The sequence below is a fragment of the Haemorhous mexicanus genome, chromosome 10, assembly GCF_027477595.1.
Source record: "Haemorhous mexicanus isolate bHaeMex1 chromosome 10, bHaeMex1.pri, whole genome shotgun sequence".
Classification (NCBI taxonomy): domain Eukaryota; kingdom Metazoa; phylum Chordata; class Aves; order Passeriformes; family Fringillidae; genus Haemorhous; species Haemorhous mexicanus.
In genome coordinates this window covers 23,365,479-23,389,264 of record NC_082350.1, presented here as the reverse complement: position 1 = coordinate 23,389,264, position 23,786 = coordinate 23,365,479, and the positions used below count along the sequence as shown (strand labels likewise).

At 41.6% G+C, this 23,786-nt stretch overlaps 2 protein-coding genes across 4 annotated transcripts in view; one reads left to right on the top strand and one right to left on the bottom strand.

Moving 5' to 3' along the window:
* Positions 1 to 1,663: 1,663 nt before the first annotated feature.
* Positions 1,664 to 14,050, bottom strand: PDCD10 (programmed cell death 10). Of its 3 annotated transcripts, XM_059855824.1 has the most exons (9): positions 13,907 to 14,029; positions 13,148 to 13,237; positions 7,394 to 7,608; positions 6,750 to 6,803; positions 5,321 to 5,438; positions 4,512 to 4,638; positions 4,089 to 4,167; positions 3,683 to 3,765; positions 1,664 to 2,148 (listed from the first exon to the last, which is right to left on the bottom strand). In XM_059855824.1, the coding sequence occupies exons 3-9, from the start codon at positions 7,487 to 7,489 to the stop codon at positions 2,067 to 2,069; spliced, it is 639 nt and encodes a 212-aa protein (XP_059711807.1). In that variant the 5' UTR covers positions 7,490 to 7,608; positions 13,148 to 13,237; positions 13,907 to 14,029; the 3' UTR covers positions 1,664 to 2,066. The 3 variants fall into 3 exon arrangements, with proteins under 3 accessions (XP_059711807.1, XP_059711808.1, XP_059711809.1); XM_059855825.1 differs by lacking the exon at positions 13,148 to 13,237 and having other exon boundaries at positions 13,907 to 14,050; XM_059855826.1 differs by lacking the exon at positions 13,148 to 13,237 and having other exon boundaries at positions 7,394 to 7,600; positions 13,907 to 14,046.
* Positions 14,051 to 14,127: 77 nt separating this feature from the next.
* Positions 14,128 to 23,786, top strand: part of SERPINI1 (serpin family I member 1) — a 44,795-nt gene continuing 35,136 nt past the window's right edge. Inside the window, exon 1 of the mRNA XM_059855823.1 lies at positions 14,128 to 14,281. The gene's annotated coding sequence lies outside the window, so the exon portion shown is untranslated. The remainder of the gene's footprint in view (positions 14,282 to 23,786) is intronic.

Below are 23,786 nucleotides of genomic sequence, written 5' to 3'. Positions count from 1 at the left end.
TACTGTCCTGCTCAATCCAAGAAAATAGAGAAATCTCAGAACATTATGGGAATCAGGTCCAACTCATAAACCACAACACAATCTTTTGTGTTTCTCTCTCTCTACAGCCACTGCTGCAGCCTCTCCAGTACCAAACACTCTTTCCAAGACAGATGAAGTATCACAAACTCCAGGGGCCTTTCCCTTCCTTCTCTCTGACTCATGGATCTTCATGAAGCCCTTTGGAGCTATGACTTAACTGAGAATCACCCACAAGGAGACTACTCAAACCTTTTAGTTACAGAATGCAAAGATGCAAATTAAACATCACTCTAATTTCGTCAGCTCGAACATTACTGTTCCTCTACCACTTGCCAAAAAATGACAGTTCAGCAGGCCAAGCTTTAAGAAATACCAGAAAGTTTGAACTATAAATTGATTCTGCATCCCTTTACTAAGCTCACTCTGCTAAGGACACGAGACACCACTGTCAGAACAGAGAACAGGCTGCCCAGCAAGCTTTAAGGACCACGTCCTGCTTATAGCTCTATGTGTAACCAAAAATTGCACAACATACATTCCCAAAGAACTCACTTTTACACAGTACTCTCCTTCACATTGTTCTATTTGACTACAGTCAGTGCTCTCATCGAGGAAACAATTCCATGCACAAATAGACAGCAGAACATCCAGTGCTATTTGGGAGGCTGCAGTTTGCATTTCCCCCCTTTTTGATCCTTTCAGATCAGCAAATGCAAGGACCCAGCTGTTGTACCTGGGATAAGGCACTTGCCCCAGATGAGCAGTACAGCACCAGGCCAGTGTGCCAGACAATCTGCAGGGACCTTTTCTTCACCATTTACAGCCAAACAAGGAATAGTTCTGGAGCAATTGTGCTCTTTCAGCCTGGAGTGCTCCTCCTGCAACAGCTTTCAGAAGCTGCTTCACATTCTTCCCTAAACTTCCTAGTAATGGCCACAGATTTTGCAAACTTCCAGAGGTTTATTCTACTTCCAAATCAGCTCGAGGTGCACTTCCAAGGGATTCGTCAGAACTTGTGAAACATCACCAGGAAATCACAAAGAGAAAAATTCCACCTGTCCAGCAGCAGCTCTTAACCATCTACACAGCCAAGGTTTGTCAGTCGAGGTCTCACATAATTTCAATTCCCTGAAAAAACAAAGTTGCCTTATGGCATGCATAGTATAGATATCACTAGTGCTACCTGGAAGAGTTCTAGCTCCAATCCTCCTCCCTCCCAAAGGGGACAAATTGAAACCCATTTATCTGAATAGTTTTAAATTCAATCTTTGCTGCATATATTTCAAATAAACCTGTGCTCCGAACCTTGGAAAAGCCTAGGAGTAAAAAAACCTGTTAACTTGCCACTAACAGAAGACTAAGAAAGAAGTGAGATCTAGTTTCTATCAAAAACAAAAGCACATCTCACTTCTGGGTTTATTTATTACTTTCTCAAAGACATTTTAATATAATTATTCTGATATTCTGGTCTAGATAACAGCCAAAATCTCAGTTTTAAGGAAAACCCCTCATTTTACACTGATTTGAACTCCCGGTAGCTTTAAGCACCCAAATAATTTTAATTTCTTTTTCTATTGAATGAATGTTCTGCAGTTCTAGAAAGATGAGTTATGCACTTTTGTTCACATACAAAAAGACAGTCTAACAGATGTAAACTATTTATTGAATATTTGCCACCAATATTGTTAAATACATAATCTTGCAGTTTTCCGCTTTCAAGTTAAAATGTCAGAAACAGAACACCAAATATTTACAATTCTTGTAAGGAATGTTACATAATGACACATTAAGGCGTAAATTCTTTTGGCTTATAATTCTGAAAAGAATGATAATAGCAAAAAGTGATGCAAAATCTTTCTTGTGAGATTATGATTAAGCTACAATGTTTTACAAAAATATGGTGTAAGATGGCAATAATCCCATTCAAAATCCTGCATTAGGCCCCTCGAGAGGGGCTGATAATTTATACAGTCAAAACTTTAAAATTTACATATAAAGGTACCCTATCCACCATTGAAAAGTACAACTCTCAACATATACAGTTTTCAGGCCACAGTTTTGAAGGTCTGGAGTATCAAGTTGGTTTGATGAATTAGTCGGTTGGCACTTATGAACACATTTATTGCCCTGTGGAAAGAGAAGAATATTGCTTCAGACACTTCTAGAAACATGGCAGTGGAGAAACCCAGCATCACTGGCATCTGGGCTTGGAGAATTGGAAGCACAGGGATGTTCCACCCTGTGCTGACCTACCTGAAGCTCCCAGCTGGCAGCCAGCCAGCCTCATTTGCACAGCTACTCCCAGGAAGGCTGTGTTGGTTTGGCAGGAATTTAAAAAGAATTTGGCTCTCTATCATCACTGACATCTCAATCCTTTCCTTCTGGGATTCAGATAACCAAGGGAAAACCATGGAGCAGATGACTGGGGCTTGGAACCAGATGATCTTTAAGGTCACAGCCATTTTCTGACTCTGACTGTTAAACACCTTTCCAAAGCTGAGCTCTTCACCCCCCAGGAATTCCAGAATTGGCAACTCTTCCCTCAAGGAATACTAAACGTGCCCACATGAGACAGCAACACACTATTTTAGTTACCTTTCTGCACAGAAAGGTGTGGGGTCACTCAAGTTTTCAGCTCAGGAATGACGTCTGAGCACAGCTTGTGTTTAGTGCTGGGGGGAGCAGGGATCTCACCCCATGTGCAGCTCAGACAGAAATTCCTCCTGACTTCCCAAGGATGGGAAATATAGGATGAAATTTCTTACACTACTGCAAATAATTAACACACTTTAAGCTTAAGGCCAGAACACAGTACTTCTATCCAGGAATCAAAGCTACTACAGCCTAAACTTCTCATTTTGGTATCAAATTAGCCCCAGTTTCAGGAAAAGGAGAGAAAAACAAGTATGCTTTGATGGGAGCAGGACTGTACTCCCAGCTGGTCTCAAGACTTTTCTCTTCTTTAGTAATGCACCATCTCCTGGGTGCTCTCAGCCTTTGCCAGGCTCAACAAGAGCTGACATCAAAGTTGGTTCCATCTTTAAAACAGAACACTTTGGCACTGTCAGAATCTGAGGGGGATCCACTCATCCTCCAAAAGAATCACTACAGTGAATTATACAGGAATAGTGACTGCAAAACCCAAGGTGAAGACCTGGAAAAAGCCTCAGTTTGAGGGCTAAAATGCTCAGCTAGAAAAAGATTCAGCTGAATCATTCCAGATACAGTGAGGGTCTATAAAGAAAGGCCTATAAAGAAAGGGTCTATAAAGAAATAAAAATATAAATCAAAGAGAATCCTGCACAGATGTTTTGTATTTGCAAATGATACTTGAAATAGGTAAATTACTTTTCTCAACAAAAAAATCCATAATTTCTTTGTCCTTGTTTATGCACTGAGAAAACCCACACAGGGCCAGGAAATTGAACTTTTCATTCAAATTCAAAACTAACACCACACATGGGTGTTACATGGTGGTGAATTTAACAATTTTCCCTTTCCTCAAAGGCAAAGAAACAGCATTTTAAAGCAGCCATGGTAATGAGAGGACACAGGTAAGGAAATAATTAGACAACTCTTAAAAAAGGCAGCTTATGCCTGTCCTATTTTCCTGTTAGTCATTATGTAAATCGTTGAAACAACAGGACAAAAGCATACTTACTTTCCATCTTTAAAATAGGTTTTCAGAGTATCACTGAAACTTTTGGAGTATTTTACAAACTCTTTCTTTTGGTGCTCAAGTGCCTACAAAACCAAAAATAACAGGAACAGAGACTCAGTTCACATATTTCTGGGTACAGTGAGAAACTTGAGGTTAAACTGATCAGGAAATTAATTATTGTTACATCGGGAATAAAAATTTTTGGTTTTGTTTTTTTTTTTTTGGTCTTTAGAAGAAACAAAGAGGAATCATTTTTTTCTGTAGAATTCCTGAGACCTATCATACAACCATTCTGTTGTTAAAGCATGGTTTCATTGCCCAGCTAAGCTCTGCTGTTCATCCTTGGATGCAAGGATGCCTCTTGTGCTGCTATCAAAAATAGTGGATGAAGAGCTGGTGCACGTACCCGCCGGTTCTGGTACTGGTATTTCTTGAAGACATTATTTACTGTGTCAAGGAGCTCCTTTATTGCACTTGCAATGTCCCTGTTGGGCAAGAAAAAGAGAATTTCAATATCCTCAGGAGATCCCAGGAAATGCTGGAATTGAATCCCTTTCTAGCAGTCAAGTATTTCTCAGGGCAGTCTCCACAGAGGAAGTGTCAGACATGATGGAGGAGACCAAATGCAGAGCGACACAGCAGCATCCTGGGAATGCAGCCTTGGAACCAGCAAGTTTGGTCAAGTAACATCCTCATCATTTCTAAGTGGGATCAAGGCTCTCTGGCAACGGGAACAATGCTGCTGCATCTACAGAATTTCAACATTCACACCTCAATACAGTAAGTTTGACCTCTCAACCTGCAGTAAAATCCATCATATTGTACTTACTTGATTGTCTGAAGAAACCTCACTCTGTCATTGATCTCATCTGGAATCTTACTAAGAATCTGTTTAAGTGCTCGTGCCTTTTCATTAAGATCTTGGAATTCAGGTTCAGGTCTTTCAATCATATACTCTGGCAAAAAGAACATATTCAAAAGCACCATTAGTTTGTCCTCAAGTCTGTAGTGACAGCAAAAAACATGACACAAAATGCAGCAGGACTGCCAGGGTGAGTTTGAAGGTGAACAGCACAGAAACAGCCACGAGCAGAGAACTGCAGTGAATAACCCCTGTGTGAACCAGGACAGTGCAACAATCACCTTCATTACTGCATGGTGGAAAAAGAGCCCATCTTACTTTATTTAAGGCATTAAAGTCATCAAATTCAGTATTAAAATAACTTTTAAAGCCTGCAGTATATTCTCCTTCTGTGACAGTGTAACTGCTGCTTTTAATTTGAAGTAGAAAAAAAAAAAAGAGGATGTTACACTCCATATTTGCCTCTTCCTGGTTGTTAGCATTGCAAAAGGTGAACTATGCACCCATAAAAACATAGTTCTGAACATCCATAAAAACATAGTTCTGAACATTTATTTCCTTTTTTTTCCTTCTCTTATTAGTCAAGTGTGGTTTTCAGGGAGATTTAATTTCTCCAGTAGCAGTATTCAAAAATACAAATTTTCTTCTACCATGATGAAAAAATTCTACTAAGAAACAAATAATCTCTTCTGAAAAAAAAAAAAGAAATAGAGAATTGCATGTTCCTAGTTAACAGTGTAATTAAAAATACAGCTATCCAACACAGGCTTTATTACCTTCTACATCATCAGCTGCCATACGCAGGAGAGACTCTGTGAAATTCACATCCACACTTTTCTTCTCCAGAATTTTCATGATGATGTCCTGTGTAAGACCTGGATTTTCTTTTTCAGCCTGTAAAGCAGAGAAATCTTATATTTTTAAATATGCAAGACCTGGACATTACAAGCACCAAGATTTTAATGTAAATTGTTTCAGATGCTGTAGGAATTTGCTAGAAGCTTTGAATGTCTAATGGCTTTAGACCAGTAGTTTACATTAAACACATTTTTCCACTACAAAATTCATTTTTCTTGGACTACATCATTGATTTCGTATAAGCAACTTCTCCAATAAGCCCTTGCACTCATTTTAATTGGAGTAAGAAAGGTTTTAATAAATGTCTCTATCCTGTTATATTTTCATAAACACCAAGCTTTGAGACAAAGATATGGTATCCCCTGGAATTTAACTCATTCCAAAACCCCCACCTTCCCCCTGACATTTATAAATGTGCCTCTCATGAATCACATCATATGCTCAGACATCATCTGGGAATTGCTCTTTCAGAAAAAACCCAGCTTTTGATTGATGACATATCTAAGTACAGAGCTGGATTAACACTGGAGCTGTTCACATCACCTGTGCTGCTACCAGAAAACTGCTCTGTGTGGAAGAAAAATGAGCCTCCGTGGGTTTTTTAGCTGGCACTACCATTTTTACCAACATCTCAGTTTAACATTATTTGCATCCAGCTTAGCTCCTTCCCACCAATTGTGAAAACACACAAAACCAGCCCACACTTGCAGGAGCTCACTTTGAGACTTCAGCCCATCAAGGTTAAGATTTAAGTGCAGGAACAGGGAAGTACCCCAGATTTGCACAGCTCAGATATGTCATGCCTGCCATTAGTTTGTTTCAATATTTGAAAAGATCATCACTTCAATAAAGCAATGTAAAGGAATATCTGTATTTTCACTCCTTAAGAATACAATGGAAAAGTCAGAAAATCTTTTTTTTCTATTTACTGCTGGATTTCTACACAAACACTGAACTTCATCCACAAAAAAATCCCATTACTACTCCCTTTGTAAACCAATTTCAAAGTCTGCTACGTGCCTATTGCTCATGAGAGCCTATTCTACAAATCTTGTGGGTTTTAGACTAAGTTGCTTATTTATTCACTGACTGCTCCCTCATTTAAGCTTTTGTTCTATATGGACAAGAGAAGAGTCTGTTTAAAATTGCTCATTCAGATTTCTACTCATGACATCTGCAGACATCTCAAACTTCCAGTTCATGCAATTGTCCACTTTATTTTTAGACTACTGGATCAAGGATGAAGTCTCAGATAAAAAGACAAGGAAACAAGAGAGCTGACCTTTTAGCTTCATCTTACACAGCTTACTTTGAAACAACCATTTTTAAGTGCAAGTTACTTCTCACCTTAATAAAAGCTGCTCTCAGTGTCTGAGCTGCAGACAGATTTACTCTTTCTAGCTGCAATAAAAGTTTAGAATTAATTATTAGCATTCTGTTGTTATCAAAACAAGTCAAGTAATCACACCTTGCCCCATAAAGCAGAATGGAAAGGGGGATTGACAGAACCTTTCAAATTGCTGGTCTCACTTCAGAGATATTATAAAGTTAATCCCAAAGGAAAGAGTTCCCCCCCATAAATGAAAACAAAAATCACTGGATGTATTTTGCAGCAAAAGTCTGACAGAAGATTGTGAGAACATCTTGGCAATCTCTGACATTCAGAAAAAAACTAGTATTAAATTACAACCATTAGCAGTAAAATTAAAATGCATCAAGCTGTTCACAGGTTTGACTGTGTGCTATTTCCTGCCAGAGAATACCAGAGCTGGCATTTTTGTGAAAATCCTTTGTTAAAGGTAAGAGAAAAGCTCAGGATCAAGACAACCAGCAAGCTCTGATAAGCATGAAACTACTGATGGCAAGAAGGGTGAAACAATGCAGAGAGAGATATGTTAGACAAAGCTTTCCCAAGATGAACAGCATGTTACTGTGGCCTCATTTCCCAAAATAAAGGGGATTACTGCATTCCAAGGTAAACTGGAGCTCACCTCATTAAAGACAGGGTACATAACAGCATAGAGAGGCATGGAAACCATAGAAGTGGTCTCTGCTTCATTCTTCATCTCTTCCATTGTCATCCTCATTCAAAGAGCCACTTCTCAAGGAAAACACTATAGAAGCAAAAAACTCCTCATTCACTGAAATGTCTCTTCTTTTTCCTCGTTGTGCAAGAATACTTGAAGAACTTGTGATATCTATTGTCCTTAGGGTGTGTGAGAAAAGAGAAAACAAACACACAATTACAAATGCTCGAGAGGGACAGGTTCTAAAAATGACAAGGCAGAGATCAATGTGAGTTCTACTGTGTAGAAACCAGGGATCTCTTATTACATGAGTCAAGCAAACATGGAATGACCACTTGGTGTAACTTCAAAACTCTAACTGAAATCTATTAAATGAGTATTTTAAAGAAAAGGTGCTACCCCAAGTGTTTTTCCCTTCAAGTTCTTATGGAATCAATTCTCCTTAAAGCAGGAATTTTATGTGCTACTTACAAAAATCTTGCCACCACTCATAGGCAGCAGCATAAGGTTCCTGACCACTCCCACCCAGGAAAAACTTGGAAAGGACTATATGCAGCCCAAGCCTCATCCAGATGCATTGTGACTATTAAAACTACCTATAAATACTCCATAGTTTTGCATATGCATCAAGCTGTGATTCTGCTGGAGATCAGTGCTTACTTTCCACCCATCTGAACGTGAACACTACATCTTTGGTTTTATATAAGCTGAAGTCATGTTTCCACTCAGGGTGTGCCACCAGCTATGTTAACTCAATGGAAAATTATTGTTCCAGTAACTGAACCTCTGTTTTGGAAGTTCTCCACCCAGCCCAGCTCATCATATCCAACATGGAAGGACGACTGCTCAGACCCAGAAATTATGTGGAAAAGAAAAAAGGTCACCTTACAGTTGATAAAAACTCCTTGTTCCAGCCTGCTGTATTTTCTATTAATCAGATTCTTTAAAAAATATTTTATATGACATAATTGAGTTTAAAGACATGAAGTCCAAGTCAGAAATAAAGATAAAAAGAAAGATATTAAGCTTTTTAATTTTTAGATTTGCTTGGAGGATTTAATGCACCAGAGGAGGGATTTTCTTCTCCTAGCAAGCTCCAGACACCTGGCATTTGCATGTCTATGTAATTTACTGACATTTTAGTAAGAAGTGAAAAGAGTAAAATGATAAGAAAAAGCAGAAACTACTCCAGCAATCAATATCACTTCCTGAGAGTATGAACAGGTTAAGAACATGCCAAGACATTTCTTCAAGCCATATTCCTCATTATGCTGTGCACTGGCTAAAGATCTTCAGGCTGTTTAAACAGAAGAACAGGAATTTTTTGTCCAGAGCAGATCTATAATTGTTTAGCCATAATTATACAAGTGAAATTTGTTACTGATTACAGTCAGCACAGAGAAGAAACTGGATGACTACAAATCTTGCGCATTTCTCTTTTGGGAACAGTAAAAGCTGAAAAAAAATTCAACATGACTACAGTAAAAACTTCATACAAGTCTTCTAACATGGACTGCTCACTGCAAAACCTCACTTTGCTCCTCTTGCTGTTCCAGCCTCCAAGTGCCACAGATAAGCTGATTCCTCCAGCCCCAGAAAAGGATTCCTGAGGCTTTAGGAAGGGGTCTGGATGGATGAAATCCATCCACAGGGACGGAACTGCAATAATCAGGGGTCTCACAACCTTATCACCCACCCCTGGTATTTTACAGCTGCCAAGAACATGGAGGAATACAAGTGAATATTCATCATTCCTCAAAAAGTTGAGTGTTTTCCCAAGAACTTGTTTCAGTTACATGAATTCATGCCAGGTCTGCTCACACGGGGGGAGGGAACTTGTCTGAACAAGTTTTCACTCCCTACTGCAGGTACAAGCTGTCCCATTTATTATCCATGTGTATTCCCTGCTGGATGGAGATCTGCTTGTTTTGCTGTTCAATCCCTCCTTTCTGGAAGCTCAGTGGATGTCCACTCACACATCTGACAAGCACCACCTGCATTCACAGATGAATTTATAGCACGTTTTTATCTGTAATCTCAGAGTAAGATTTTAAATAGTTAAATCAGGTCACTGAACATTGTTCTACCCAAAAGATTTTTATCACAGGAAGAAGGGCAAAAAAGGACAAAATTGCCATTAGATACAATTACTTTGTTTTTATGGGTTAGCAGTATCCACACACACACAAAAGGAAATACTAAGTGAAATGATGGATTTTTATGATGATGAAAACCTATTACACTGTGAGCTACCATGAAGAACTCATTTTCTCCCGAAGAACCATAAGCTATTGTTACTAATCCATGGTACAGTTAAAACCCTCATATAAAAACAATTATACATTATCTATTACCCCTTTTCCAGACACTGACACTCCTAAAAAAAAAAATACAACACTTGGATTTATATTAACACAAAGGATACCAATTTTGCAACTGAAGAGGTGGGTTTATATATATGTGCACACAAGAAATATTTAAGAACACCAAATGCTTTTGTTGCCAAGGTATGAAAAGAAATATATTCAATTTATCACACTGCTTATTCATTTTTTTAGAAATCTTCCTGTTTTCCAGAAGATACACTAGGAAGCATCACAGTGTCATGAAGGACCTGACTGCTAAAACTCTCAAACTGGTTATCTTTACAGTTAGGAATCAACTTCACATCTTTTGGATGCAACTTATTCACTTCAATCTTTGCTAGTGTTAAATAGAAAGAATAATTATCTTCACAAAAACTCTGGGTTCATTGTGTTACTGAAAGTCAGTTTGTCATAGCTGCACTAAACGACAACCAAATACTCTTGAAGGTGGTCTCAATCCTGATTAAGGACCAAATCCTCGTGAAAACTGAAGTTTCTGTTCTAATTAGATCAATTATCAGCAAGTCCACTAACCTTCAAAATGGCCTGATTCAAGCCAAAGTTTAATGCACATTATGAGCAGCAAGGAGGAGCTTTCAGCATTTCTTTTAGGATGTGATCAAAAGCAGCTCTGCACAGCTGCCAGACTTCCTGACAGTGTCTTCTAACAGCTTAACTTCAGTTCCTCCAATCCCAAAAGAGCCTTTGAGAGGAGTTTACCCTAGTTTCATCTGTCATCTGGTTTATTTTACACTCTCAAAAAAGGTGGGAATAAGATTCCATGAGAATGTGATTTATTGGGACAGCCCAGTGGAGTGGTAGAGTTGAGAAAATCCTGGAAAACTGTAAGATGCAGAAAAGGTGTTACTCTGCTGGCAAACCTGTTAATTGGTCTGAGGGGGCAGATGAGGAGAAGGCAGCAGGACACTGCCAAACACTGAGCTGAGTGTCAGCCTGATCCTCCTGTGTGTTACAGGGACCCCACAGACCCAAATCCCCGGGTGTGCAATGAGAGTCCTGGGAGAGAATGGACAGAATGATACAGGAATTGAAACAGAATCTGGATTTGTCAACTGTGCTAAAATAATACAGTTAATACAAGCCTGACTGCTCAGCCCTGACCCATCAAACACACCAGGCTGGATTCCAAGAGATGCACTAACATGGAATATGTGCTTTCACTGTCAGGATAAATCTTACATTCTAACCTTTAAGTCTCAGCACTAAAATATGATCCCAGCCAGTCAGCAAACATGGAGAGTGCTGGTATATTTTAGATGAGGAACAGATTTGGAAAGGTTCTTTGACAGACCTATTCCCCCATAGCCACCCAATGACATTTTAAATCATTCAACTGAACTTTAGCAGAAAAAAACCCAAAAAGCCAACTCCTGCCAAGAAGGGTGAAGAGCACAAACCACCACACTTCCCACATGTACAAACACCATTGTCAGTGTCTAAGGTGACAACTGGCTTTCTCTACTGTGTGTCATTTACTGACAGACTTTTGGTCATGCACTTAAATCAAGCTGCTTAATAAGAACACAACCATCCCCAGGTAACTACAGCAGGCAGGATCCTCCCCAAATCCACACCTGCTCCTAGGCCAGGCTGAAGAGGTTTCCATCAAAGAAAGGTGTTTGTGTAACACAATCTTCTGAAGCAGTGCTTAAAGCAAAGAGAGCAGACTCTCATGATTTCAACTTTTCAAGTTTTAAACCAACAGAAATATTTGGTATCAATTGGCAGGGTTTCAGCTCTGTCATCAGCAGATCTACCTCTGCACTGATGTTGTCTCTATTCCCTTCTCCAGGCTCCATCCACCCTAGATCTGGGAAGTGCTTAGACATTAATATTCTTTTTTAGAAAAGTACTACAGAGGAACAATGCCCAAGGCAGTGATTACAAATATTATTATTTCAGTGGTTGGCTTCTAGCAAAAATCACAGCTCCATTCCTGCTAGAAAAGACTACCTTACTGCCAAGAGGTTCTGCTCCACTTTTTGCAGGGAGGATTCAAGAAGAGATTTCGCCTTTAACCTGATCTGAGATCCCTGAGTTACCAGAAAAATTCATTCAAGTCCAGGAAGAAAGAGTGGGGGAAGGGAAAGAACAGCATAAATTCCACCTGACTTCAGAGGCAGAGCTTGAATCAAAATGTAAGAGCAATGTGCATGGGAGGAGGGAGTGTAGATAATTTACTACTGCTGTTGTAAAGTTTATGGAAGTAAAAAAAAAATTGCAGAATTTGCTCTTTTAACTATATACACACCCCACACCTGTCTTGGTAACTGTTTCTGTCATTAATGGTCACTTGAATTAAAAAAAAAAAACCCTAACCCACACTTTTTTTTGGGTCAGATGTTACCTTACCTGCCACTGCATTTTAATTATCAATTGCAATTATTTCCCATTGTATAACTTAGATTATTTGATAGAAAGCTTCAAAGCTTTGTGTTTCAGATACAAAATTACTTTCCTTCTTTTTTAAACTGAATATGGGTGGATTCACTGGGATTAGCATACAGATCAAGTATTGGGATAACAATCTGTATTTTATAATCAGCAATGATAAAAAGAGACTGAAAAGGCATCTGACTGAATTGATTCCACATCCTGCTGATTCTTACACCAAACAGTTTCAGTGCAGAGTCAATAAAAGGAATGTCACCAGCAAATAGTATTGAAGTTTGAAAATGTCTTCAAATGCCCCTCAGCAGAACAGAAATGCAGTTTTCAAACATCTCCACACACGTGTAACAGTCACCTGCAGAGAAATTCACTCTGGCAAAGCAGAACTGCTTATGCATTTGATTACTGTAAGAGCAGTTCTATGACTAATTCAGAAATGACACAGACCTGTGATAAATCCAAGATGTCTATTTTTAGAACCATATCAACTCAAAAAAACAAAAACCAAGCCTAGCCTGAAGTCAGGCTTATAATTAGTCAGTGTTCTTTTGCTGGACTTCAAAATGGAAGTGACTTAATCTGTCCCAATACAGCCAGTGTGTGTCTCACATGAGACCCTACAGCCTGTGCTCCAGTTCCAGCAGTCAGCAACACCAGAACTGTTATACAGCATAACTGAAACAGGTCACAAATGTTGGAATATTTAACCACAACAAACTATCCCCGTTTCTCTTTCTTTTTCACCTCTTTGGGAATGTGAAAGTGAAGCCATTACTTTCCCAAACACAAACAGGTATGACACAGTTCCAAAGGGACAAAAATGCATTCCAACGTGTGAACAAATACCAGAGGAGAATTAGTTCCTCTGATAACAGGAACAGCACAAGGTTTCATCCACCCAGTATGTGCGAGCTACAGGAAAAACACCAACCCAACTCACCAGTTCAGTGAGCAACTTAATGGGACACCCCAGCCCTGAACAGCTGCCCTGACTGCTCAGTTCCCAAGGGGGGCACAGCCGGGGGGAAGCCTGCGGAGAAGGAATCCCAGAATCAATCAGGCTGGAAAAGACATCCAAGATCATCGAGTCTGACCTTTGAACAAACACCACCTTGTCAACCAGACCGTGGCACCGACTGCCACGTCCAGCCTCTCCTTAAACACCTCAGGAACGGCGACTCCACCACCTCCCAGGGCAGCCCATTCCGATGTTTAATCACCCCTTCTGTGAATAATTTCTCCCTAATGTTCAACCTGCACCTCCCCTGGCGCAGGAAGAGGGAAGGAGCCGAGGCGCCCTTTCTCCCTGCCCGCCGCAGCCACCTGACAGCGCTCCGCTCCGAGAGGACGAGCTAAAAATAATACACACAAAAATAAAACACATCCGGGCCTGCGCCTGCCGGGCCCGGGCCGAGCGAACCAGCACCAGGCCGGGAACGCCGGAGCGGGGCCAGGCCCCAACCCCGCGGCCGCGGGAAGGGCGGGGAGAAGGACAAGCCCTCGGCGCTGCCTCAGGGCCGGAGGAAGGAGGTCACCGCCCGGCCGGGAGGGGAAGGGACACCCCGCGCACCTTCCCCGCACGGCGAGGCCGCCCTCAGCCGCTTCCTCAGCCCGGCCGCCCCTCTCGCAGCCCCGGAGGGCGCGGCGGGCCCCGCGTCCAGCCCGCCAGAGCCGGGTAGGGCAGGGCTCGGCACCTCACCTGCCCCGGCCCGCCGAGCCCCCGCTGCTCCCGAGGGGCTTCGCCGCCGCCGCCGCGCCGGAAGCGCCCGCGAGGAGCAGGAGGAGGAGGAGGAGGAGGAGGAAGATCCGCGGTGTTACCACACACCAGGCGTTGTCCGGAACCGCGCGCGGGGCCCTGGGGCTCGTAGTCCACCCTCCGCGACCACAAGCCCCACAATGCCGAGCGGAGCGGGGGCGGGAGCGCTCGGCGGGGCGGGCCGGGGCGGGGACAGTGCCCGGGCGGAGCGGGGCTCAGAGGAGCCGAGCACAGCTCTGCACGGCAGAGCCGCGGCGGAGCGCGGAGCGGCGGCAGCACCGCCGGGCAGCGGGCGGGGCGGCGACGGCGGGAGTGCCGGTGAGTGCGCCCGTCCCTTCGAGGGGCTATGTGACCAGATAAACCGGCCGGCTCCGGCTCGTTTCTTACAGCGAGCGGAGCTCCCTGGTGGAGTAACGGCGGTGCGGAGGAGCCGCTGCCCGTGCGGGGGTCGCCGGCGTTCCCTCGGCGCCGGAGGGAGGGCGGGAGGCAGGGACGGGCTGCGCCCGCTGCGGCGGGAGAGGAGGCGTTCGGGATCAGAGCTGCTCCTCCGGCGTGGGATAACCGGCGGGGAGAGGCAGGCAAGCCCAGGAGCCCCTCCGGTGCTCCCTCGGCTGCTGCGGGCGGCCAGGGAGGGACGCGCTCTCTGTCCGGCCCCGCGGAGCTCAGCCCGCGCCCCGGCGGAGTTTGTGCTCGGGTGAAGGAAGGGTCGCGGTGCCGTGCCCCAGAACCCGCCCGCGGCGTCCCGCGGGTCTCTGCGGCCGTCCGGACCCTTCCCAGCCCGTAGCTGGGCTTCCAGAGCCCGCCCGTGAGGGGCTTCGCCCGCCTGTGGCAGCTCGGCGCGCCGCAGACCGTCTGTGCGCCCCGAGTGTTGGCCATTAAAAGAACTAAACTTGGGCATTATTTGTCTGCTCCTAGTAAGGTTTGAGGTTTGAAGTTTCGAATGACGTTGTAGAAAGCGATTAAAATTTAAAATTAATATTAAAGCATCAACTCAGTTCTAGGTCCGAATTTGCATTTCTGATGTGTCGCTGTTAACGCTCACTTTTTAAAAGTGCTAACGTTAAGGCACTGAATTTCCCAATGTGAACATGGGAATGAAGCATTAAACTTGTCAGGCATTGGCTGTAAGTTCATGCAGTGCTGCTGGCAGGGTGGGAAGAGTTGGGTGCCTTCGGGAGCAGAGGGACGATGTGCAGGTGTCCGTATGTGTCACCCATCCACATCTCCTCCTTCGGGGTGGACAAGGGCTCTGGGTGGGGGAAAAATAGGAAAAAAGGTACCTAGATTGTTACACGTGTGAATTTTCTCCTTCCCACACCACCTTGTCTTGTTTTAGTGAGATCTTTCACATATGAAATGCTCTATGCTTCCTGGTATTAAAGGGCTGCTTAAAACCTGTATCATGCATATGAGTTTTGTACTGTTCATCACCTTTGAGCTCAGCTTCTTCAATTTTCCCCTCATTTTTTATGTGATTTGGTCTAACGGAAAATTACACCCTTCTGTGTAGGGGAGAGGTGTTTAGTGAAATGTTGTAGCATAGATTGAGCCAAACGTCTGCTTAATGGTTATTTATCCTTTCAGTGAAATTAGTATGTTTTAAATAAAGCTACAAAGCTGCAGTCATAGAGGTGCTAAAACTTAAGATAGTTACCTCTTCCATCGATTTTGTGATACTTTTCTGGATTCTGTCAGGTCTTGGTTGGAGCTCTCGGGGTTGGACCGTGAGGCTTGGACCAGATTCACACTTTGTTGTTTTACATCCATTGTGTTTTTTAGAATTACTCTGACTTGGTTGAGTGTGATGAGGAATAATTGCCAAGGGAATGGAGGGAGCAGAAAAGGGTGATGGTGTTTTTTTTAAGGTGTGGGTTGTCTACAGAATTACACGGGGCAGCCTAAGATGTAATGCAATGTGAAGGCTTGTGCAGTGTAAACTTTCCTGTTAAAGGCAGTCATGAGTTCCAAAATTTGACCTCATGAGACTGCCTGTCCTGTATTTTCACATCCTCTAGTCCAATTTGAGCTGGGATTTTTAAATTTGCTCTCTCTTCATCTGCCATTGTCAGGGATTTGCTCACATGTAGATGAAAGTTATTAATGAACATGTCAGTCATCTCCTTTCATATTCAGGGGTGAGCAATTCTAGGAACACTGTTGTTGTAACAACTCTCTTGAAATTTATTCTGTTGATGTAAATGTTGTGTTTTTGTGTAGCTTAGTTCAGTTTTTAACCTTGTGTATCACAGCACGTAGCCATGAAAATGGGTTAGTGCTGGTAGAATTCTTCACAGCAAGATTTGACTACTCCCAGCTCTTTAAAGAGCAACTAAGGTTTTACTTCTCAAAATTTCAAATTTGTTTTTTGGGCTGCTCATCATCAGTGAAGACACATTGTTGGCATGCCTGAATACCTTTTAAAATAATTTCTAGCAATTTGTGTTCTGTGTGGGCAATACATTATTCTGTCTGTGTAAAGCACAGGCTGAATTAATATAGGGTACATCTGTCCTATACTGAGTCTTCAGGCTGTCCTTATCTGAATTAAGCTGTGTGTTCAAAATAACGTTAAAAATTGGTGTGTAAGCATGGTTTCCAAAGTTAATGTTTAGTTTTCTCTATTTTATATGGCTTGCATGTCTCTGATACAATATAATGGGCAGATGGTAGGGAAAGATGTCTGTATAGTCAGCTGTAATTAGTGATAAATGTGTCTTTATGAATATATACATACTTCGTATGTATGAAAAAGCAGAGTTGTTTAATTTGGAAATCCCTTAAAAAATTTTGGGTTTATTTTGTCTTCCCAGCGTGGTCTTGTGAACTGGATGATTAAACATTAGCAGAACGTAGAGCTGGAGGAAATAACATACCATGTATTCCTGCAGGAGGCAGGGAAATACTTTGAGTCTTGAATTACTGAATTGACAGGAGGACACATTTTCTGTCAACTTCTTTGTGAGATAGTCCAGGACATAAAGCTGTAGCCACTTCAAGACAAAAAAATTAATCCCATAGTTCCGTAATAACAGGGAAGTTTTTGGTGCTAATTTTCCCTCTGTACTTGGCATTTGAAGCAGTGCAAAATGACAGGGATGTACAGATGTATTGATCCCATTGAGAATGTGTTTATTTCAGGTTTAAATACCTCAGTGCAGTCACTAGGAAGGTCGTATTGGAGAAGGTCTGTAGCTATAAAGTAACGGGGGAATAGTTCCTTGTCTGCTTGTGGCTTGGGTAGTTCTCAATAGCATCTCGTTTGGTGGCCTAATGAAGTATCTGTGATAAAGAATTGTTCTTACGTGGTGTGATTAAAATATCAGCTCTAAGGTCGTGTTCTGGTTTGTTTAATACACTTCAAAGCTAATGATTATGAGAACTGCAGACCGTGGCTAATGGGATAAAAGCTGTGTGAGTTATCCACGTCCTTTTTGGGCTTTTGGAGTCATTGCAGAGCAGCTGTAGCTGTGAGATGGGAAAAGAGGAAATTTCTTATTCATACAAGCTAATGAGTTAAATGTGTGTATGGCTTTTGGGTTAATGAGATTTGACCTTGTGTGTTGTAAAGCATTTTTGGTTTAGTTCAGTGTTTAAATATTATGATAATTCTTGAGAAATATTTTTGCAGACCTTGAGACTCTTCTTTCAGGAAGAATCAATAATGACAAGTAATTTACTGTCTAGAAGAAGAAAGTTAAAACAATATGGTTGTATTTAGTTTTAACCAACTAGCTTCCAACAGGCTGGCTGTCTTTGCAGTAATTTATGAACTTTGTGTGCTTTAGCCCTGAAGTCTTTCGTCATTACAACTAATGAAATAATTGCTTAATAATGCTCTCTGTTCCTGCTCTGCCGTGTGAGTCTGAGAGTTCCAACCCCGTGATGGCTTGATGGCCTAATGGACAATCTGCTGCTTCTAGAAAGATCCATTCTGTCCCAATCAAAAGTGAAGCTGTGCCATATGTGCAGGGGGGTGTCAGATGTACAAGCCAAGCGCTTGTTAGCCAGCAGTGATCTCCCCAGACTGTGGAAGAGCTGCAGTTCCTGTGCTTTTCCTTTCCTCTAATTTTGTCATGCATGTTTCTGGGTGTGCAGTAGGTTTGGGGGAATTTCCTCATCTCCGAAAAGAGAACTCCCATTTCCTTTTTAACCTTTCTGCACCACAGAAAGGCTTTTAACCTTTCTGCACACTAAAGGCTTTGTTCTGCTTTTGCAGTTCTGAGAATTCTGCTCAGACAATTCCCTTTGCAGTAAGACTAAACGCCCAAACACTGCTCACCAGTTGCATTCTGCATCTGGTACTGTTTGAGCAGAAGTTCCATTCCAGCCTCGGTTCTCCTGTGGAAGTTTGGAGTGAGCTGGAGGACTTGGACATCTACTTTTCACTGTGATTTTTTTAAGTGCCCTTGGCATGTCAAGGTAGTGTTGAGAGCGTGGGTACTTTGCCAAAGACAGCCTGTCGGAACTCCTCAGCATCACTCAGCCACTGGAGATTGCCTCCTTCCCTGGCACAGCAGCCAAGTGCCAGGGTTTGGGGACTGTCTCCGTGTCTGAGGTGATGTTTGCTGCCCTAGTTTTCCCCATACATCTCAGTTATGTAAGTTGGAAAGAAAGGTCTAAAGATTTAAGGCATCATTTTTTAATTGGTACACCAAAACTGCCCTTTTCCAATGCTTTTTTCTTTCCACGTTTAAATTAAAGCAGCTCCTGGAGCATTTAATGACTGTGTACTTCACACAGCAATTGGAGTTCACTGAAGCAACTCATGTTTTCTCTCTCAGATATCTTTTTCTCAAAAGAAGCATTGCTCCAGTTTCTAAACTATTTAAAGTAATTAATCAAAACCTAAGATGACAGGAACAGCTTCTGTAATATCGGGTCCTCAACTTGAGATGAGGTTGATGCAAAGGGAAAGTGCCCAAGTCCCCACCAGTGTGTGTAAAGCCTGTAGGTGAATGATGACCTTTTCATCTGCTAAGAGATATGAGAAGTGGGAGGAAGAAGACAGGGGAGCCGAGTTATTTTTACTGTAAATATGTCAGTTTATTGACTTGTTAATTTCAGATTTATTCAAAAAAGCAGGAGGAGGAAACACTAATGTCTGCCAAAAACAAAGTAATTAGTGGGAGTTGAAAGATGTCTAATGACTCTTACAAGTACCAAAGAGGAATAAACTAGTCTCTTATTAAACTGGATATGGACTTTTAAAACACTGTAGTAATTCTATTTTATCTTTAAAACATGTGCAATTGCATATGGTAAATAAAAACCTAAAGTAACATTGTTTATTCACAGTAACATTACAGGCAGAGGGTGAGATTTTGATTTAAAAAAAAATTAAAACACCAAAGCTGACTCCACACTTCTAAAATAAGGGTTCAGCTAACACTTGACAAAGCTTGAGTTTGAGTTGAAGATGACAGAAGAGTTTTAGATTAATGCTTAATGTGCCTGTTACACCTCCTTGGTCTAGAGTGACAAACAAGATCTTGTTTCATGACTCTATGTGGTATGGAGCAGCTTCTTTTTTCTATGCCAAGGGACTCTGGTTGTGATTAGTCCTGTCACAGGATCAGCACATCTGCTCTGCTGGTTGTGTGTGTCCAAGGGAGCTGTTGGTGGGATCTGCAGGCTGGGGAGCTGGGAAGAAGAGGACAGCAGGGTCTGAGAATCTGGAGAGAAGAGAGCCAAGGGTTAGGAAGAGCAGCCATGCAGCAGCTGGAAATGAAACCTGGGAGCTTCAGAGCTGAACCCTTTAATTCAGCACTGCTCTGGTCTGTGGTTGCTGTGATCTCATTTCCATCCTGGCAGCAATGCTGATTTAAGCATGACAGATTGGGATTATGTGTTGTCCCCAACTGGTGATAGTGAAAGCCTGGGAGGGCTCCTCTGTCTTTGCCCCAGGTCATTCTCTGCATCTGAGCTGCTGGCCTGCTTTATCCTCCTCCCTCCATGGCCAGGCTGTCCCCAGGGCTCTGCCCCTGGGTCATTTTCTGCATCTGAGCTGCTGGCCTGCTTTATCCTCCTCCCTCCATGGCCAGGCTGTCCCCAGGGCTCTGCCCTTCCAAGCTCTGCTGTGCCCACAGTGCTCTGTGCTCCTGCAGGGTGTGCTCACAAATCCCTGCTGCTTTTATCCCCCGGGGCTCCTGACTTCTGCCACCACCACAAGGACTCAGAGCTGTGTTTGTGCTGCTTTGTGGCTGTAATTGTTCATGAATGTTCTTCCTGCAGCCCTGTGCTGTGCCCACCTGGCTGCAGCTCCCCAGTTCACTGCCACCTGTGTGGTCACTGCAGGCACCAGCTCTGCTTGCTCTGACTTGGCTGCAGGACAGTGCCTTGGATTTGTCCTCCTCACATCTGAGGTACAGGGAATGTCCTGGTGTCACCAAACCCCACTGGGATTTTGAAGCTCTTGGAGCCTCCACTTGCTCAGAAGCTACTTGGCATCATCTCTAGCTGACAGTTCCCATCTGTTTTTCCTACCATGCCTCTGTTAAAATACTAAAGAAAGCAGGAAATTAGATATAGGGGAAGATACTAAGGAAAACAAATATCAGAAAAAAAGCAAGCAGAAATATTTAATTACAGGGGATATGGAGCAGCAGGGCAGATAAAATACCCATGACAGTGAGTAAGAATCAAATTGGCTGTAAGTAGATCTATTTTGAGGGGCTGATATGCATGAAGCAAAAAATGCCATTAGTAGTTTATCATATAGAAGAAATGTGAGGGAGGAAAATGTGCATGCAATATTAAAACACAGTGCACTTGTGCATTTGACATAACAGATTGCAGGTACCCATATATGAAGTGACAGCAAAATACCCTTTAGCTGCAAGGGGACAAGCTTTCACTCAGTCACAATGCAAACAAGTTCTTGAAGTGATGGAAGCATATTTCCCAAGAAGAACACGAGGACATCTCGTGTTTGGAAGGGGAGAAAAGCAGCAGAAATTCAAATCTGCATTTAGGAATTGTTCCAAGGAGCTGGGTCTCATAAGGATCTTTGTTACCTTTAATGAAAGCCCTATGGAGATAGAGGTATGGAAATGTGTTCCCACTGTTTGTCATCTCAGCATTGGTAGACACCAATTAAATTGATTTGCACCATCCTTTCCTAATCCTTATCCATGTAACTATCCTATCCTGGATATTACTTAATCCCTTAGGAAGTACAGGGCTTTGGAAGAATCCCTGGGAATATTGCTGAAGCACTGAGAAAGCAAGGACAAAATTAAATTTTTGCTTTCAAAGGTTCTAGGATTATCCCAGGAGCTCAGAGAAGGTAACACCAATGGATAGGGTAATTTTAAGGGAAGAAGGGAAAAAAAATTCCTTGTTTTTACATCTTTTGGTAGTGGACAAGTCACTTCATCTTTACTTAACCTTCTCCAGTATAAAATGAAAACAGACTCTTCCTACTCATAATGGCTGTGAAGCATCTGGGGTTAATTTGTTAAAGATAAAGGTGTATTTGACTGTGATTAATACTTTTAACAACCTCAGTCTATAGAAGCCATGTAAGCAACTAGCTGGGCATCTCATTCATCAGGCTTGGTGATTTTGGCTGGCTCAGAGCAGCCTGGTATAGATTTTTAGAGACACTGGATCGTTCCTATTACTTACTAGAAGGATAAATTGCAACATTTATCATGGCATTCCCATTTTTATTTTGTAAATCTTTCAATACCGTGATTGAAGAACACTTGGAAAGCCAATAAGTGCAAATCCCAGATATTGTTGGAATTATAAGGGTATTTTGCACCATCCTGATCAGAGTAACAAATAGCATCAATGGACTTGCACAACACATAAATGTTATGTATTTTCAAGGAGGCCATTAGAGCACAGCATTCATTTGGAAAATATTTGGAATAATAACCTATCATTCACTCATGGAAAATTTCAGTGTTGGGTTGCGTTTCAGTCAAGAAAATACTTGATATCCTTTAGAAACAAGAAATTGTGCCATCACTGAAGCCTTGCAAGGTTGTGCTGAGACAGGAAGCAGCATATTAATGTGAAATTTCCATCTTTTTCACGCTTAAATGGAGCAGATCTAAAGTCAGTTCATTCAACAAAATGGCAATTTGGATCTATTTTACAGAGCTCACTTGAGGCAATGTGCTCTTGCTAGTTCACTTTAAATGTGGATTCTGAGACTGTGGAAGATTTTTGCATATGTTGATTACCATCAGTTCTGTTTGCTCACATTTTACCTGCTTGACTAGAGAAATAAAGTTTTCCTGAGTATCTTTTGGCATATACAAAATCTAGTTAATTAAGACATGCTATACTTTCTCCCCAGAGTCAAAGTATAATGTTCAGCTGGCCGACTTGCATGAATAATCCATCACTGTGAATCATTAATTTAGAAGACAAGCTATGGTAATTGATGTCTTTATGCAAGCTATGGAAATGCTTGGGGAAATTGCTTATTTTTTTCTTGTTAGTTCCCTTTTTTTTTTTTTTTCTTTTTCATTTGCTTTGGAATATTTCTAGGCCTGAGTCGTGTGGATTCTGAAATGGATTCACCTGAGATTAGGGTTCTTGTGGGAATGAGATCTCCTTCTTGAGTTTGATAAAAATCTGAAGATTTTTGATCTGAAAAACTTTTAAAATCATAGGACTTAACCTTGAGCTAATCTTCTGTGCATACATTGGATGAGCCACTCTAAGTTTTGGCAGTTTCTAGGAAAAGGAGCTGGCATGGTGGTCTTAGCAGTGCCTTTAATGTGGTAAAAATGCTTTAAAAATCCCTGTCATAATTTGGTAATGCAGACAGGGATTGCAAGGTAAGTTGATATTTAGACCTTCCTGTATTACACAGCATGTTTTATCAAAATAAGCATATAAAAGGCTGATGATGTGTAAATTTTTTGGAATACATATATATGTATGTGTGTGTGTATATATATATATATATAGATGTAGTTGGAATATGTGCCTTTGAAGATAATGTATCACATAATTCATAAAGCTCACCTATATGCTACATTAAGTTACTAATTTTGTTTTCTTTCTGGGAATCTCTTCACTTTCACTCATAATTGAAAAAATGAGGGTTTGCTACCCATTTACAATTATTTTGTCTGCCTTCAGAACAAGGAAGAGGCAGTTGGTTGGTGTTGAATGGGAGCCAACAGCTTGGTGACATTTCAAAAGTAGGATATCAATAACCCATATATGACTTAAAGCGTATATATATTATGTAATAATGTCATATATGCAAAATATTATAAAGTCATATATGCAAAATATTATAAAGTCTTTCCATTGATTTTAATGGGATTTGGACTATAACTACATAGTACTAAGATGATTTTTATTCCATTGAGGAAATTTTCTAAATATTTCTTGTGTGTTCTGTAGCTGAAATGCAAAGTGGCCCATTTCTACAGATAGATTTAACATGTTAACAATTGTGAAAATGAGCAGGCAGGCTTATTTTGTGTTCTCTTTTTTTTTACCCTTGAATATTTATTTCCCATTTAGGCATTAAACTAGAGGCTTATTTGATCTCATGTGCTTGGCTGCTCCTGTTTGTTCCCAGCTGAGCCCTGATGTGCTGCACTTTGAGAAATCCAGCCTTGAATTTTGACATTTTACACAGGAGCAAAAAGAGAACATGTTCTCAGTAAATTCGCATTTGAGCTGAATTCAAATAGGTTTTGCTGTTTGGGTTTGGTTTCATAAGGTAGGAGAGGTGAAATGCTGGTGATAGCTGCAGTTATTGAAAAATGGTAATCACAACTTTCATAAAGTGAGATAAGCCATGTTTATTAATGTTTTCTGTGGCCACAGAGTGACTTGGCCCTGGGAC